We start from the raw sequence: 18,677 nt of genomic DNA on the forward strand, positions 1-18,677 counted from the left end.
TGTTGTAACTTTGCTTTGGTCAACATGTGCTGCATTACTTTTTTTATGTCCAGATCCTGTGGTTTCGGAGAGCAGTGCTTGGAGGTCTGACAACCTGCACTGTGCTCAACATCCTCTGGTAAGCACATTCTTCTCCAAACTCTTCTCTTCTGGTCGTGCTCTTTAATTGCCTGGGTCCAGACCTTTGAATCTGCCCATGCTACGAAGTTTGATTGAACTGATTAGTCTGGCATCATGACATGAAACAGTTTCTCGATTAAAATTTAAAAAAAAACAACCAATGAGCACTGTGGTGGGACTCAATTTGCCAATCACAGTCATGGTTAACCTATTTTCAGGCATTGCTAAGTGGTGCCCCAGAACCAATGAGGAGTCAAAACAGTAGGCAGCTTTGGCTTTGCCATTGAGGCTGTCCTAAATCGACATGGGTTTTCAATATCACCTGACATCATAGCTTTAGTTTTGTTTATGTTTTGCTACAGTGTGGACTTAAAATGACGTTAGATTGGGAAATTGGTCGGCTCCATTTCAGTGCACTGGTGCTCCACTTAAGGTGTAACAGCGAGGGCCTGGAAAACTGTGACCAAACACACATCAATGTCAGCCTGCAGGGCAAAAGCCATGGTAGCTTTCCTAGTTGACAAATAAATGCTTGCATGGACAGTGACACTCACAATGTGATTTTATTTAATCCTGAATGACATTCATTAGTTCTCTATCTCACCAGTTTCCCTTGACTTGTTTGTGTTTTTATGAACCATGTAGTCATGATGACCTATATGCCGCTCTTGCCACTGAAGTTTAGTGGTGGATTTGATGTGGCTGCCAGCTGAGACAACTGTCAAATGATGTGCAGACTCCACCTATTCCATGCAGGCATTTGCTGGCGTTCTAATGATGCAGATCCATGCAGGTGGATACACTGGTCACTAGTGATTGGTTGGGGAAAATTGAGTTCCCCTCCCCAACAGAAATCAGTTCGATTGAACACAATGTCAGACCGAAGATAGAAACAGACTGAAACAAGCTGACAATTTTGTTTGATGTCAGGGAAGCTCTTTAAAGGTTTAGTCAGTAATTCTGGAAAAGTATCATTGACTGTTGAGTCTCATATCCAAGTTTCTAAATACCGATGAACTTGGGTTGGTATTCTAACCAAACCAGCCCAAAGCATCAGTGTTTGACAGCCTGAATGACACTCAACAATCAACTATATTTCTCCAGAATTACGTCCTGCACCTTCTGTATTAATAAAAATGGAAAAAAGATTATGACAAAGCAAATTTAAGCCAAAACACATAGAAAACATTATTTTATCCAAAGTGCTATTTTCCAGTTTTCTAAATTTACTCTTGTGCCAAGGCAGAACCCCTCCCCCCCACCCCCCCCAGGAGAGCATGTGTTTTATTGTCTCCCAGGCGAGAGCACTACAGGACGCTGATCTGTTTCTGTGAATAACTGCCACAACCTCTCCATAGGCAGAGGGTCAGGGATTATGGAGGCAGGAAATTCAAGGGGATGACTTTGTTTTAGGCAAAGAAAGGAGGACTGGATTGTCTAATGTGTTAAAATCCTTGCCAGGAAAAAGATTTGTCATACTTGTGGCAATAGGTGGTTTGTTAAAATAATAAGATTTTGCTGGATGATTCTAGAAGTAATAAGAAACTTGTGCGATACAACAGGGTTTTGTAAGAAATGCCCATACAAGTTGAAAGTAGAGATGACAGCAGTGGAGAATAGCAGATGTAAGATTGCTTGGTTGGGATGAATGCTGAAGCCTGTCATGCCTAGAAAGTTTTATTGGGTTCAAAAGGACCCTTTTAAACCAATAACATACAGAAAATTCAGCTATTATAAGCTGATTTGTGATCGACCATGACTGACATTGAGCATTGTTGTCAGATGATCACATGTGCCCACACTGCAGGAGACAGAGAGACAGAGACCGTCAGCACTGGTTGAAAAGGCAGGATTCTCTGAGACCTTCAGCAGACATTTAAGGAGAGCAGTTAAAGCGTCACCCAGGATGGGAGAGCAAATACGGTCCAGAGAGAGGCAATCTTGTATTACAACCATCAGCAGTGAACTCCAGATGCACCTGAGAGCACAGACCATCCACAATGTCCGTAAACTGAAGAGTCTAAGACGCATGTGGAGAGAACATTTAACATGCTATATTCTACCGTTAACATAGAAACCAGCCTCAGGGACGTTGAGGTTCAGAGTCAGACTGCACTTTTTTGCAGTGGAAATTAAACTCCACTCTCCTCATTAAATATAGATAGCAATCCAAGACAGTGGCCATATGAACATAACAAATGTGTGATGTAGTCTGCCACAATGAGGCTAATATTTTCTGCCTTGTTTGTAAGTGTATGTTTTTTGTATTTACAGTGACATGCAAAGGTTTGGATACCCATGTTCAAAATTTTGTTTACTGTGAATTAGGCTTGGGCAGTATCTAATTTTATAGATACCACCCAAGCCTAAATCCACCCTGTGTTTAACAGTTGGACAGGTGTTCTTTTCATGAAATTTTGCACCCTTTTTTCTCAAACATATCCTTGCTCATTGCATCCAAAAAGTTCTGTTTTATCTTCATCTCTCCACTCCAGCACTAAATTTTTGTGATGAGGACACAGGAAAGGTTTCCCTCTGATGACTTGCACACATGTCATGAATCCAACAATAATTTTGCATGCACAATTATTTTGTATGCAAAGAACATTTCTACGCAGATACTAGTGAATGAGGCCCAATGTTTTTGAAGTTTGATCCCAACTAGGCACTACAGTCAGGATACCTCAGCCTCTGCTATTTTTTTTTTTTTTTTTGATTGTGACCTTTTATATTTTTAATTTGTCTCTCACAAAGTCCCCAACTTTATGGCAGTGCAATTCTATATCATTGGACTATCACTTATGTCAAAATAATAATAGTGCAAATAATGGAATCCTTGTACAAACACAAACAGCAAGGATATCATGGACCAGCCCGCTTTCATTCCCAATTCATCAGGTACAGCTGCTTTGTCAATGATTTTGGCTTCAGACACCATCATGAGAAGGCACCTTTTATGGTGATATGAGGGTACCAAGTGTGTCATATGTAGACATGAAAGTCCAGTCCACTGACAAAGCAATATTTGATGAGTTGGGATGAGAACGCATTGCATGGACCAGTAGGCCTACTCTCCTAACACAGTTCAACACGCTCATTTCTGTCCTACCTTCTTTGCTATGTTACATTACTTCTTGATTAACACATTTTACAACTTCTCTACCACCAAGAAACTGACTACACATACCAATGAATGCATTTTCAACCTTTTTATGTTTTAAGTGGATATTCTACATATCATCCCGACTCTTAGCAAGACTGACAAAACACGAAACCTTATATATGATGCTATATCCATCAAATCCAATAATTCATGTCTTAGTTCAGAGCTTTCACCTCTCTAAATTCAGATTGTGCACCATGTTTTTCAGGCAGATTTTAAAAACAAATGGGAAAAAAGCCAAAGACTTAAAATATAAAATGAACAGGTACTACGTTTTAATCTCAAGAAAATACTCTGCTGCACTGCTTGCATGAGATACACAGCCGTGACAAATTTCACCGAGCTATGCCCAACAATTGGCTGTATCTGACCTTTGATGTACTTTACTGATCAGCTTCTGGCAAAACAACTTACAGCAGCTCCACACAATAAGTCTCTCTCCTCTGGGATACTTCTCTGAGATTTATGAGCTTCAGGCTGCTGTTTTTTTGTTTTGTGTCCAACCTACACACCAGATTCTGAGAGCAGTGTTCCGTGGCAAAGCAATGCTCTATAATGGCAAGTTTTTTCACAGGGGAGCTCCATTTATCGATTCATGATAACATTTCAGAGTTATTTCAGTGCGCTGTAAACAGGTTTTACTTTCTCTCTCCACATATACAGAGTTCTTAGGTCAATGCATGCACCGCAAAAACCTAAACTCTCCTTTTACTTTTAGTTCACTGAGTGCATGGTTAGATGAGCCTTCAGCTAAGTGCTCTATTTCATATGGATCTAACAGGGCTGTGTGTTTAACTTTTCATCCATGTGGATTCACACGGAAGCTGGATGAAATGTGGTGTACACTGGATGGTGGGAAGGTCGGCCTTGTTTTCAGTGCTTTGTCACCCTCCATCTAGTATACTTCTTCTGCTTGGGGCCAGATCATGTTACGCCCGGATTTTGAGATTGGCCGACATGTTTGCACTGTCAGGTCCTCTTGGTGATCTGGCATAAGGTGCACTGAGTTTACTTGTATGTCATATATATGATCTGGATGGTTTTATTAACTGACATTATTTGACTAGAATTGTCTAGTCATATTTGTGAAGTGTTCGGCTGTTTGGCAAGTGTCTGTCATGTTCTCATAATAAATAATAATTTGAACTACAGTTAATTGTCTGGTATCTTCAGCTGTCACTCAATAGGAAAAAAATCAGCCTTTTAAACTTGAAAGAAAAAATGATTTGACTTTTTAGCATGATAATTACTAATATCAGTTAATATGGAAATGTTTATCGTAATAACATTTTTGGCCATATTGCCCAGCCCTATCTTTGTATATAATTACCATGAATGAAACTAGCCACAACCAATTTTAGCTATGGCGTAACATAACAAATTTAGTCATTACTTCACCAAGCTTCCAGCACCAGGTACTCCAATAAATGAGCAAATAAATGTAATTGTGCCGCTGTCTGGTGTGAGCGGGCACTGAGTGTATGTGTGACCTCTGTCTGCAGGACTGACAAGGAGATGTTTAGGAGAAGGACAAGGATGAAGTGAAATAGCTAAAAGAAATACCTCCTGGTGGCCTGGTTGTTGATGGTCTCCTTTGGTGTTTTGTTGGTGTCCACTTACAGTCCCTGAAGACCTTCACCATAGTGAAGCTGTAGCTTGTGTGTTGTGCAGCTGTGCAGTTCAGTAACTGATTTGGGGCGAGTGCCACAGTTACAGAAAGAGTCCCAACTGTAGTCAGGCTGGACTCAGGGAAGATTGACATTGTCACCCTCAATGTTTTGTGATAGGAAGGTGTTCCTTTGTTTCTGCTTATTTGTCTCGACCTCCAGCAGCTAAAGAGAAGTGAGCAATGCTGCATTTCCCCTTTGTTACAAATTCACTAGTTATCCATCCTTGACCAGCTGTTGTCAGCCAAGCAAACGTCAGCTTTCTAGAGAAGCCAGGAAGGATCTTTCATCTTCCTGGAAAGACAAATTTCACCTGTTTAGTCCTCATGCATCCTCCCGGCAAAAATGCCCTTCCCACTGAGGAGATGAGGCTAGCTGCCATCCCATGCTGTCCCTCTAGGCAACACAGCAAGAGGGGCTGACATCACTTAGTTCAGTATGGCTGCTCCGCCTGTGTCACACCACGGTGAATCTGTCTGAGACAGACAGATCTGTCCTCTAAATTTGTCCTCCGGGGGCTCCAAAGAAAGACAGGCAGGCCAATCTGCATGATATACTGATAGCTCCCAACCAATGGATCCATAGTGGAAGAGATCTCGGAGGTTGCCTCTTCATCAATCTTTATCTGATGGATGCATCAGGGAGTCTATTAAGGTCTATTTGGAACTGTGGTTCAAATGACTTTTAAGAGATGAGTTGTTCACTATCAGTTTACCCCTTGCCACTTTTTTTGGAATCCCAATTACACATGTGCCTCTTCCTTAGTCTGTGCTTTGCACCTCTAGGAGCACAGTGCATGTGATTCTCAAGATCCTGGGAACAAAAGGACTTCGACCAATGCGGTGCCATTTGCCTCAATGAGTTTGTAGAGTCTCATAGCTTCATTTGCATCAACGATCAGCAAGTCCAGCTAAGTTCAAAGAGGCTATCACTGTGACTGCAGGTTCATTTTCTGTAAAACAATAGTCAACAAAGCCCAAAACTACAGCATATCTTACAGTTCACACCTCTTTTGCACTGACCCATTCAATCAATCAATTTTATTTATAAAGCCCAATATCACAAATCACAATTTGCCTCACAGGGCTTTACAGCATACGACATCCCTCTGTCCTTTGGACTCTCACAGCAGATGAGGAAAAACCCTTTAATGGGGGAAAAAATGGTAGAAACCTCAGGAAGAGCAACTGAGGAGGGATCCCTCTTCCAGTATGGACAGACATAGATAGACAGTTTGACAGTAGCTTACAACAACATTAATTTAAGTAATAGTATTCTAATAATAATTACGGTCATTGTGGTACAATATGTTGTAAGTATATGTTAATATATGATAGTATATGTATGTGACAATAATCATGTGTTAACAGTAGAAGTATGACTAATAATAACAGCAGCAGTAGTAGTAGGCGGCATCAGGCAGGACCACGGCAGCAGCACAACCACATCACACAATCCAGGTGCAGCTGTGATACGAGGTAACCTGCCACATAGTGAAGCACAAAGGCTCCGGAGAAGAAGTCGAGTTAGTGACATGCAGTAGAGCCGAGTTAGCAAGATGCAGTAACAGGACATGAATGTTAGCAAAGGAGAGAGCGAGGAGAGGTGCTCAGTGTATTATAGGAGGTCCCCCGGCAGACTAGGCCTATGTCAGCCTAACTAGGGGCTGGTCCAAGACAAGCCTGAGCCAGCCCTGACTATAAGCTTTATCAAAAAGGAAAGTCTTAAGTCTAGTCTTGAATGTGGAGACTGTGTCTGCCTCCTGGACCAAAACAGGAAGATAATTCCACAGAAGACGATCCTGATAGCTGAAGGCTCTGGCTCCTGTTCTACTTTTGGAGACTTAAGAAACCGCAGTGTTCTGGTGGGATAATAGGGCACTATGAGCCATTCAAGTGATCCATAGGCTCTACCTTGGCTGTAGAATGTTGGGGTCGTTAAAAACCTATAGTTAGCTCTTACAGCCTTTTTAGAAAGCCCAGTTGCCAGGAAATGTGTTGGCTTTGTGTGTTTCTGCAAACCATGGATATGTTATATTTTCATGTTATTATGTAGTGAATATGTTGAAAGTTTTTTTTTCTTTTTTTTTAGCAACGCTGTGGTTAACCTGCGTGTAATTAGGGTGCCCGGTTTTGGAAGCAAAATCCCTGCGGGGAAAGCAGCACTGTCTCTGTAAAAAACAACTGCTTTTAATGGTTCTGTGCCTGGTGGAAAACAGCATCAGGTATTTAAAAAACAGCCACATTTGGTGTCTAAAAAGTCAGAGGAGACACAGCGATGAGTCGCTAAATCACCTGATCACCCAATCCTCCTGAAAGCCTGTGATCTCATATGAGGACACTGCATTGTGGGTTTCCTGGACCTTCTACTTCAATCTGCTTAACCTAGGCCTGTTGTCCTCATTCGTGGATACTCTTTTTGTGCCATCTAGTGGTAATAAGAGCACAATACACTAATTCATGTGAAAAACAAGGTCAGTCTGCAGCTGACCCTGACACAAAAATGGACAAGGTACAAAACCTGTTAAATTATTTATCATTAAAAACGTGTAGTTTGATATGACAGAAATTTGACCAATTTTAGCAACAGTAACAAGCTAAGATAGTGGTAATGAGAGAGTACTTGTTTGAAGACATTGGGAATTTATCACCGTTGCCAAGTTTTTTTCTCAGCTAGGAGAAATTAAAAATATATACCATACAAAAGTTCAGGTTCAGGAGGACATACTGTGTCACTTTCAAAACGTTGATATGATAAATATAAAACATACAAATTTAATGTATTCGTGGCAGAAACATAGTATGCTAACATTTTCTTCTGGTGACTGGACTGGTGTAACACAACAATGAAATTGTATTTTAACTGTCTGTTAACATCGGCAGAATCCATGAATTTTGCTACCATGCCACTTCACAAGGCTCAAAACCTCAATGAAATGGAATTAGTGTGCATTAGGGGTCATTATGTTTTAAATAAAGTATTTGACATCAAATAGCATTTGAAAGGCCCCCTCCGCATCAGGTAGGCCAGCTTTATGAAGCAGCTAGCCAGGTATGCATACTTAAGAAAGGGCAGGATTTCAAAACCTTCACGCTCTCACTTCTGTCTTTACAATTGCAGCACCATGATGCCCTCAAGGAGAGGCTGTCCTGAAGTGTGTGTTGTGTTGTTATCCCCATTTTAACATTTTTTATGCTTTCTGCATATCTTTATGACGGAAGGGGTTTTTTGCATCATGTTCTCCTCAGTAGTTCCTTGTGAGGTTTCTACCATTTTTCCCTGTTAAAGGTTTTTTTTTGGGTGGAGTTTTTCCTTATCCGCTGTGAGGGTCCAAGGAGGTGTCATGTGCTGTAAAGCCCTCTGAGGCAAAGTGTGAATAGTGATATTGGGCTTTATACAACAGTTAGTTCCGGCCCTGCAATCTGATTGGTCGAGGGACAGTAAAACAGTGATGATATTGGAGTACAACATCACGGTTATTTCACTGTGTATGTATCACTCCGCCTCACAGCTGATTGCAATCAACAATCAAATCAAAACTGACTGTTAGTGTCAGTTAGGTCAGCAGTTGCGTTGTAGGCTAATTAATTCATCCACTGTCAAACAGCCAAAAATATGGATTTATTTCTTAAAATAAGTTTTGAATTGAACTATGAATGGTCATCAGAGGAAGATGAGGGAGAGGAGAAGCTGAATCCACCTGAGCACACATCCAGGTTTGTCAGTGTTTCATCAGCGGAGCTCAATGACTTGGAGAAAAGCAACATACTGTCAGATCAGAAGGCAGAGTCGGCTGTGCCTGTGAAGCGACAGTCCACCATGCAGTCACCAGAGACTTATTTCACCGGCTGCACAATTAATGGAAACGTGCTGATAAATGTGTATAAAGAGTAAGTGCCTGGCGCACCATGTCTGCGTTACATAGCAACGGTGACAGCAGAGTCCTGAGGGAACTATTTTTGTTGGCGGAAGACAAATAAAATTCTTAAATTATCTATTTTGTCCTCATTTTTCAACATTTCTTAATCAGCCTTGCTTATTTAACTGTTGAACTGTTGTATAAAAGCAATATCATGCTCGAGCTCGTGATGTTGTACTGTGATATCGTCACGGCTGTAATTGTCTTCGGCCTTCGACCGAATCACAGCCGTGATGATATCACAGTACAACATCACTCCCTCTCGTGTGATATTGCTTAATTATAAATAAAATCGAATTAAATTGAATCTTCTAGCACAAACATGGTAACAGCTAAACACTGTTGCCCTCAGGTGCAACACATTCTACAAGCTAGTTACTTTCAAACACTGAACCAAGAAGTTAATGTAAAGCATTTGAGTTGTCATTATTTGTTCTTCAAAAGGCCTGTAGTCTGGCACAGTTTGTTACCATAAGTTGACTGAAATCATCATAGCTTACAGTGCACAGATGCAAATCCTCTCTCTCGCCTTGCTTTCTCTCACCTCTCTCTCTCTCTCTCTTATCACACTACTTCTTTTTGGGGTCCTGTTCCTGCTTGACGTCCTGGTAAGCAATTTCCTCTGCCTCCATTTTTTAGACCATAATTTTGATTGATAATTATCGTTGGGGACATAATTCTGTTGAGCCACCCAGCAGAGTGAAAGACTAGTAGAATAAAATAGAAATGGTGTGTTGTTGGGTGCATTCGAGCGTAGCCACAACAAATGAATGGATAAATCTCTCAGAGCTGCACTGTGCACTGCCGATTCAATGAGACCAACAGCCAGTGCCGCAGAGAGAGGAGAAAACTTACTTGTCCATGACTTGCTTTCTCTCTCTCTCTCTCTCTCTTCCCGCAGCCTAACTTTATGGCCTTTGGTTTCAAACAAAGAACTTGTGATTCATCCTCAGTTTCCCAGTCTCCTGCTTTTGTTTTTTAGAAAACCTTCAAAGACTAGCTGTACCCTAAAGGATTATCAGGCTGATTTCCACCAGACTTAAACACTTTGCGAATCCAAGGGGAAATCCCTACTGGGGGCCTTTTTGGGACTGCTGGTCAGACATGATTATCTCTCATAATACACATATCCTAGCTGCAAATAATACCACACTTGATGTAGCAGTTGACAGTACAGTCTCAGTTATATTGTTATAGTCTGAGATACTTTATCCTTTGCATAATCTAGTGTGAACATCTTCAGATTAGATACCAACAACTACTGATGGTACTACTGATGGTAACTGAATGATAGGATGGTAACTTTATTCTTGACTTTGGAAACAGTAAATGACAGAAAAATGACACCCACATATCGTCATTCAGCAGTTTGTATGATTACGAAAATGCACATATAATGGTTCATATGATAACTTACTAATTAGATTCGACAAATGGCGTCATCACATTACATACATAATGTAGAGCAGCTTATCCTCATAGAATGGTTCATATGATATCCCACAAACTAGTGCACCGCGAATGACATTACGTCCTTAACGTAAAGTTGCGCAATTAATGTAAAATTACTGAGGATTGGTTTAAATAAGTAAAGATGCTGTGGTTAGGTTTAAGAAAAGAAACACAGTGAAGACTTACACTGAAATGGTGTTCACTCAGATTTCACATGGTTCTGAACACACATCTCCTGGGGAAAGTCTGGCTGGCTCATCATTACATGGGGTACGTACGAATTTGGGTGCGTTACTTTTCATAGGAAGACATAAGTAAAGTTTATGAGAAGAGCTTGCATAAACTTACTGTGGTTATTTTTAGGAAAAAAAAGATGGTGATGACGTACCAAGTTCACATGGTTTCATGTGTAACACGAACATCAGTCACCTGGGGAAAGTCCTGTTTTCTTTTGACCCATCCACCCCCTCAACATGGCTCCTGACCAAGGATGGGTACCGAAACCCAGTATGAAACGGATCCCAGGGGAAAATTATTAAAGACCATAGTTTTGATAAGGCCCAACGTTAACGGTTCTATTGGTATTGGAGAAATTCATAAGATATATTTCTTGTTTATTTATGTTACATAAACATTATCTTGTACAGTTATCTCAACAACTCACTTTCTAATTTGCAGTAAGATTAATACATTAGTCACTGATGCATTTTTGCTCTTCAACCCAGAGGAGAGCTCTGTGTGTCAGAACCTCACAATCTGCTGTATGTGTGGGAGGTGGGGCCAGCTCTGCCACTCTGGGCTCTAGTTTCCCGGCACAGCACAGGGTGGCGAACCCCGCACAGAGCTAGTTTCGAGCAGTGCAACCCGAGGCGCACTCAGTTTGGTAGTTTGGCAGACCAAGGTGCGCTAAGATGGGTGTGGCGGCGCAGCAGGGGGAGGTGTCGACAGATCCAGCTTGGCGCAGTGACAGTTTCGTGCCAAAAGGCTTCGCCGAAGGTGCGCTTAAAGCTTGCCAGCTAAATCCAGGTCTACTGTCAGTGCAGGGGGAGCGCAGCCGGTGTAAGCCGATGTTTGGCTGATCGGCGGACAGTGCACACACGTCACCAAAACCTCACAGGCAGGTTTCCAGAATATCAGGCACATTAACAATGCAATAAATAGCCACAAAACCACTATTCAATGCAACTATCTGCAATCAGCACATAAATGTATCTCTATATCGACTGTCCCGTCACATCTGATGTCAGATCAAAGGGGATTGGCACCAGTTAGCATCCAGTTGCTAATGGCTAACGTTAGCCTACAGTAGCATAGCCTCTGAAATGGAATCTTCCTTGTGCGTTTCCACTTACTAGTAATGTTAACGTTACTATCTAATGTTAGCACTGTAACCTTATTGTAAAAGTCATCAGTCATCACTGACTCCGGTTAAGTTTTAAAACTCCAGGGTTGTGTTTGACTGTCTTTGTTGTAACGTTACACTTGCTCTCCTCTTCCGTGTATCTAACGTTACCTTGCCAATGCCTACGTCTATCATAGACATAATGAGGACATAATGGAGGAGGGGGGAGTAGGCCTTTGGAGGGAGGTGGAGTTGCAGGAGCAGGGGAAGGGACTTTGGAAGGAGGCGGGAGTTGTGGATGTTCAAATTTTTTCTGAGTGCTGTGTGAAATGCAAGAAAGGTAAGAGCTGCTTTAATCCCTGCAGCATCTGAAGGCAGCAGGACATGGATGGTGATAAATCTGCAGCCTCTGGTCTGAGTAGTGCCTCACCAGAGGGCAACTGTGTTTACCTTGATTGGCTCATGTGCAAATAACATCGGAAATTTGCAGAAGAACCACACACACCTCTACACACATCAGATGGGTCAGTTATAACTCAGTATCCTGCTTTTCATGAGGTAAACGTTGGTTTACGAGGGTTTATTAATCCTGTACATCGCAGCCTTCTCTCCAACTTCCTTTTTAAGCCACAGTGGTGTCTCTTGTTTCATTCCTAAATGCAAATGCTGGCACCACATTAATTACAATATGATGTGACCATTTATAACACGAGATACAGCTGAATTAAAACTGATAAGTGTTGGATTGACGTGATCATGTAAACAACTTCAGCAAAAAAAATGATTTTCTTCTTTATTTATAACCCAGGTGAAGAAATGAACTGTAATATAAACGCACACTATTTGCCTCTGACTGCAGATTTGTGGTGCTGTGTGTTCACCACTCAAAACCTTCCACACAGCAATATGATGTCCTTCGCATTTGTTGAGCTGTTGTCATCATGCATCACTGTTATTGGCTGAGCTGTATCAGAGCTATAAGAGCAGTAATGTTATTGGCTGAGAGTGTATTTATGATATACCACACCCTCCGATATATATTCCACTTCACCTAGGCCTTTTGCACTTTGCCCTGCTGCACATACATGAACCAAAATGGCAGTCGAACCTGGGGACACCCACACGGTCTGTTTGCCCAAGAACACTTTGTACTGATTGTTTTGCTCACATGATGCAACCAAGGCACTAGAACCTAAAATAATAGATATGAAAGGCCAAAGCTAATTGACATCAGAAAAGACGAGCTAAAACAATTAGAATTGCACAGAGTATAGAATTAAGCCACTAAAGTTACACAGTCAAATGTGATCTTCTGAATAGGCTTTGCTCTTAAAATTCTTCCCTTAATAATCATTCAGTGGGGAGTACAATAAAGCTCACAGGCAGAGCACCCAGTAGACATACAGCACTGAGCGATGCCGTAATAATACACAAGGAAATGAATGCCAATGTCAAGTATAGTAGGAGTGACACATTGTCAGTTTCTAAAGATCATCTCATCTCCCTGATTGAGCATGTTTTGTGATTCAGCGCAGTGCCAGAACTAAGGTCATGCTTCATTTCAGCCTAGCACGGCTCAGTCTTGCTGATAAATGTGACGTTAATTCATGATGGTGTCCTTGCGAGGCTTTAAAAGTATAAGTCTCTGTTTCCATGTCAAGCTTGGAGACAGTCTTGTCTCAAAAAGGGAAGAAGAGAAACCAGGCCTAAATAAGACTGCCATGCCTTCAACATTACGCAGTCTCTTGTAAAGTCTCCAAAATAGTTTGGGCCACCCTGTTAAAACTAAAATTCCCTTATAAGACCACAAACCTCCACCATAACTTCCCACCCAGCCTGTAGAATATGAATGAATGCATAAAATTTGAGAAGGAAAATACACATTCCTGTATTTATGATATCTAGCATTTTTTTCTTCTTATATTGAAGCAGTCCCCAAAAACAGTTGTGATAAAAGTAATCTTATTTGGAATGATTTACCAACCCCAATTATGTGTGGGTACTGTGGGAGACGATATAAATCCATCTGTCAGCTTATTATTAGCTTATTATAGACCCACAGCCCAAAGGGTGGGTTCGGAAGGATTACTAGAAAATAACGGGTTATTAATTATCAGTAACTCACAGGAACATTGCTAGCAATAGTCCACCTTCCACCTTCTCCCCCTCTCTCTGTTACTCTCTCCCTCACTTACACACTTGCACACCACGGCGCTCAGTCTATGGGCTCTAGTTTCCCGGCGCAGCGCAGGTTGGCGCAGGGTGGTGAACCCTGCGCAGAGCTAGTTTCGAGCAGCGCAACCTGAGGCGCGCTCAGTTTGATAGTTTGGCAGACCGAGGTGCGCTGAGATGGGTGTGGTGGCGCAGCAGGGGGAGGTGTCGACAGATCCAGCTTGGTGCAGTGACAGTTGCGTACCAAAAGGCTTCGCCGAAGGTGCGCTAAATGCTCGCCAGCTGAAACCAGGTCTACTGTCAGCGCAGGGGGAGCGCAGCCGGTGTAAGCCGAAGTTTGGCTGACCAGCGGACAGTGCGCGCACACAATTGTGGTGACCTCCTCCCAGGCTACCTTTGCATCATCAGCCCGTGGAGCCCGTGGTGTGCTGGCAGTTCCGTATATTCGGACACTGCCAGCTTGGACCTCCCGGACCAAAACATCAGTTTCCTCCTGGGAGAAGTTTGGCTGTCTGACGCTGCTGCTCTCTTCTGCCATGGCGAATTGAATAAACTCTCATTACGCCTTCGCGCGGCACATTTAAGGGCAAGGAGAGGGGCTCATTTGATTGGTGTGATGTGTGTAAAACCCACTCCACGCCTTCTCTCCTCCCTCTTTCCAACTTGCGCAGGTAGGAGGGACGGAGGTGGGAAAGAAGAGTAGCTGCGCCAGGGCGCACGGTGTGCCAAACTTGCAAAATCCGCCTGGCCACACCCAGTTGGCGAAGCGCAGGTGCGCTGCGCCCCCGCCTCGCCTGGTCTGCGAAACTAGAGCCCTATCGCTATGTCCTCAGTCCCGGCACTGTGCCACTACAATGCATAAAGATGGCAGATTGTAGGTTTGGGTGGCCTTTGTAAATGGAATGCAGCATGTGCCATATCTTTATGCAAGACGGGAGACAAACTCAAAGCTCTCACCTACATTTTATTTAACACTTTTTTTTCACATGCTGTTATGTAACTTGTAACATTTTGTTTTATTTACTTTTAATTTATCATTATAGTATTTTTTTTATTTATAATGTAACACTTATTGATTAAATTATTCAATAATGAAAGGCTGCTTTTGTCTAAATACTATGTACTATGGAAGTATAGGTGTTTGCTTGGAAAAATTCTGGACCTTGGACAAATGTAGCCAATGACCCCTGTTGTGGAGGGTATTTATATTTCTGAATGTCAGTAACCAACCCTCAATAAATATTTGGATGGTCATGGTGAAGCAGAGATGATGAAACCAACTAAAACAGTCCAAAATGTGCATGCTGCATTGTAAAATTATTGTCAGTAAACCTGAAAAGTAATTTACAATTAGATGGTAAAGCTGCTGTTAATGTTGCTAACATGTGCAAATAGTTGCCTGTTTAAACATTAATTAACAACATTAAACATTAGCATTGGCATTAGCATGTTGTTTCTGGCCACCTAATAAATGCAAGTCCAGTATTGACTCACATTTAGCTCTGTTTTGCTCTCCACCTACTGAAGGGTAGGTGCTAAATGCTTCACTGTGTTGCTAGTCTGGGGCCGTTTAGTGGCCGTTTTGGTACGGAACCAGAACCAGGGCGAGAGAGACAGGATCCGGAATTCGATGGATGTGCCTTTCCGTCAAAATAAAAGCACCAAGCTAATAAAAATGCGGTGAAACTTTTTAATTTAAAGAATATAATTTACAAGAAAAGCCCCAAGCCATTAAGTTAACCTTTTTCTTTTATTGTAAATCGATGGTGCGCCAGAATTTAAAGTTTTACTTTGGTGAACACTTTTACTTTGGTGAATTTGGTGAATTCAACAACACAACAATGAGCTACTAATGTGGAACACTCAGCAGAGCCAAGGGGAACTGCAGAGTTGGATGATAATTCTCTGTGGGTGCCTGTTCACATGACACGTAGTCATTTCATCCATTGTTCACATAAATATATAGATTAGTGCAGCTTAGTGGCAGTGGTGGTTAAGCTCTGTGTATGTGTGTGTGTGTGTGTGTGTGTGTGTGTGTGTGTGTGTGCCAACATTGGCCAGTTAAGGAGTTACCTGTTAGTCTGTATAACTGTTTATACCTGTTTAATCCTCTTGTTTTTAGAATGTGTCAGTGTGAAGAGGAACTGGGCTACATGCAACAATGCATCTTTTTTTTTTTTTTACCTTGATCCAGAACAATTGAACCAAACTACAGGTGTGAAAGCACCCTAATGCTGGGCTCAGATGACACAACATTTTTATTTATCATTTATCATTATTGCTATTATTATCTTGCAAATGTCTCACGATAGAAATTTAGGAAATGAAGGGATTCTCTAACCCAAAATGATAAGGGACTTTTTCATTTCTAATTTTAACAGCTACAGCAGGTGCAATACATTAACTTTAACAGGGCAAACGGGGGCTGATTAAAAGTAAAAATAGAAAAATACAGAGGGAATGAGAAAGAAAGGCCTGTGTCTGGAAATAAAAGCCTAATACTAATGTTTACTATTGTACTATTGTACTACTATTTACTAATGTAAACTGTTTCAAATGAAGCTGGTACCCTCTACAGTTGTGGTTAGTAAAAGCCCTGCGACTAAAAATTTAATTGCTGTGACATAACATACTGATGATGATAATGATGATGATGATGATGATGATGTATTAATTTTCTCTGTAGATCTAGGGGTGGGTGGGGAGGTGAATCGCCACGTGTATATGTGAGGAGAGAATGGCTGCTTATATTGTTCATTTATGTGCATATGTAACTACATAATGTATGCCACTTCTCTTCTATGTAGGAAACAAAAAACAAAATAATTGATCCAAAAAAACTGAATTGAATTGAATTGAATTGAATTGAATTGGTCAAATTAACGTCTGTAATGGCAGAAGTCGTGAAAGACAAGAAAATCAGACATGCCAGACTTGGCATGTCTGGACGTTGTGATGCATCCCAGATGTAGCTCTGCATGTCGTCTACTATGACACTAACCGAGATAAAACAATATTCGCACACGTCACTTGTCTTTCACTATGCAAGCCGCCACCATATGACAGCTGCATTGGGCTGTATTTCGGGCTGATAATGTGTAGTCTGAACCCAGCATTGGTTGGAGCTTGCATATTGAGAATGGCAACACATGAGTGGATGTATATGTGCTCCACTGAATGCCATGTTTTTAATAATGAGATACTAATTTGGATCTGCCCTAAGTAACTGTCAGTGTGTGTATGTGTGTGTGTTTCAGGTGCTGGGCAGTGCTGGAAATCGTGCCCCAAACATCGATACCAGAGAGGCGGCTGGCAGCTGAGACAACAACCCAGCCCGACCCTGCCAGCCTGTTTGGTCCTCCTCCCTCTGTCTCCCCTCTGCAGTACTCCAACATCTCACTAGAAGAGTGAGTCTTTACTCTGAATGATCTCTTGTTCTTTTTTGTGCATTTCATCAAATCCAACGGGCCCACTTCTGCAGTCTATTGCTGTCTAAACATATTCTCTGTCATTAAGGTCAGGCACTTCCTAATCTGCCCTGCAGTGGGCATGCTTTACAGTTGATTCAATTATGTTTCCACAGACATTAGATGAACCAGGTTTCATCACTTCTAAGTGGCTTGTCTGAAGTGGTTTGAGTCCAAAAAATCTGATTGCAGTCCAGTTAACTGTAGCATGGCGGACCTGTCTCTGATCTATGATATAATAGATAGATTGATTAAATCCAATGAGACATTGCTACATTTTTTCCTTGTTCCCTGTATCCTTGTATCCTTGTTACACTGATATGAATATGTGCATCAGTCCAGAGTGTTCCCCCTTTTATCTGTAGGTAAATATCTGATGTATCCATCTCCATTTTTGCATAATGGTTTGGGATCTTCTCTTGTAGTCAGTTTGGATTATACTCACTGTACTTACTTTACTTACTGTAATGAATCCCACCACATTATTGATTAAAGAGCAAGATTTTACTGTAAATGTCTCGGTGCAGTACGGGGCAGGGCATTGCTCTTACCTGATCAAATGAACCAAAATTAAAGAGTGAATGCTCCACAGGTCACTCTGTGGCAGATGAGAACAAGCCTGTACATGATCTTGGGACCAAGTCAAAGCATTGATATTGGGTTGCAGAACAGAGCTGTAAAGCAATGTTTAGTTTTGTTTTCCTCAACAGAAACTTTTAAGAACATTCTTAGAACTCAGAACTGATTTAGCATTTTTTCAGTCCTCAGGCACTGCAATTGTGTGCATTTCTGTCACAAAGGAGACATTAGTAAAACACCTTGGTCACTGCAGAACTATGATACTGCTAGTTTTATTGAAGTTGACAGTTTATTTTTGACCTTGTAAACAACAGTTGACAAACAATCTCAACTCAACTTACCATATTATGTGATCATCAGCAGTTGTAGCGTACTCAGTCGTGGTAGATCTTCAAGGCCCTGAAACACCAAGCCATTGGTCAATGTTGGGGCGTCGGTGAGTGTCCGATGCCCTAGTCTTTGCTGTGCGTCCCGCACCGTTGGCTCTCGTCAGCCCTTGTCAGCATTTTTTCAGCCGATTCAGCATGTTGAATCAGTGGAGCCCAGTGGTGAATAAAATCAGTCTGATTGTCAATTCAGCTTGGTGCACGAGAAGACAAACAGAAGTGACGAAAAGTAAACAAAGAGCTCAAGTCAAAAGGGAGTGAGGTCGAAACAAACTAAGGTAAAAAAAAAAAAAAAATCTTAAGCCACTGAGCTCTGATGGTTTGTGTTTATATTATATGTGTTATTTGTGCTAACTGGCTAACTAGCATCATGACGATCTACTAGTTCCCTTTTTTTGAATATTCATTAG

At 41.6% G+C, this 18,677-nt stretch overlaps 1 protein-coding gene across 1 annotated transcript in view; it reads left to right on the top strand.

Annotated features, from left to right (window-relative positions):
• si:ch211-51h4.2 (uncharacterized) overlaps window positions 1-18,677 on the top strand; it is a 142,946-nt gene that overhangs the window by 83,934 nt on the left and 40,335 nt on the right. The window contains exons 11-12 of the mRNA XM_049588059.1: window positions 54-118; window positions 17,093-17,242. Of these exons, the coding sequence (XP_049444016.1) occupies window positions 54-118; window positions 17,093-17,242 (215 nt within the window). The remainder of the gene's footprint in view (window positions 1-53; window positions 119-17,092; window positions 17,243-18,677) is intronic.

This window comes from Epinephelus fuscoguttatus, linkage group LG10 (assembly GCF_011397635.1).
Source record: "Epinephelus fuscoguttatus linkage group LG10, E.fuscoguttatus.final_Chr_v1".
In the NCBI taxonomy this organism is placed as follows: Eukaryota; Metazoa; Chordata; class Actinopteri; order Perciformes; family Serranidae; genus Epinephelus; species Epinephelus fuscoguttatus.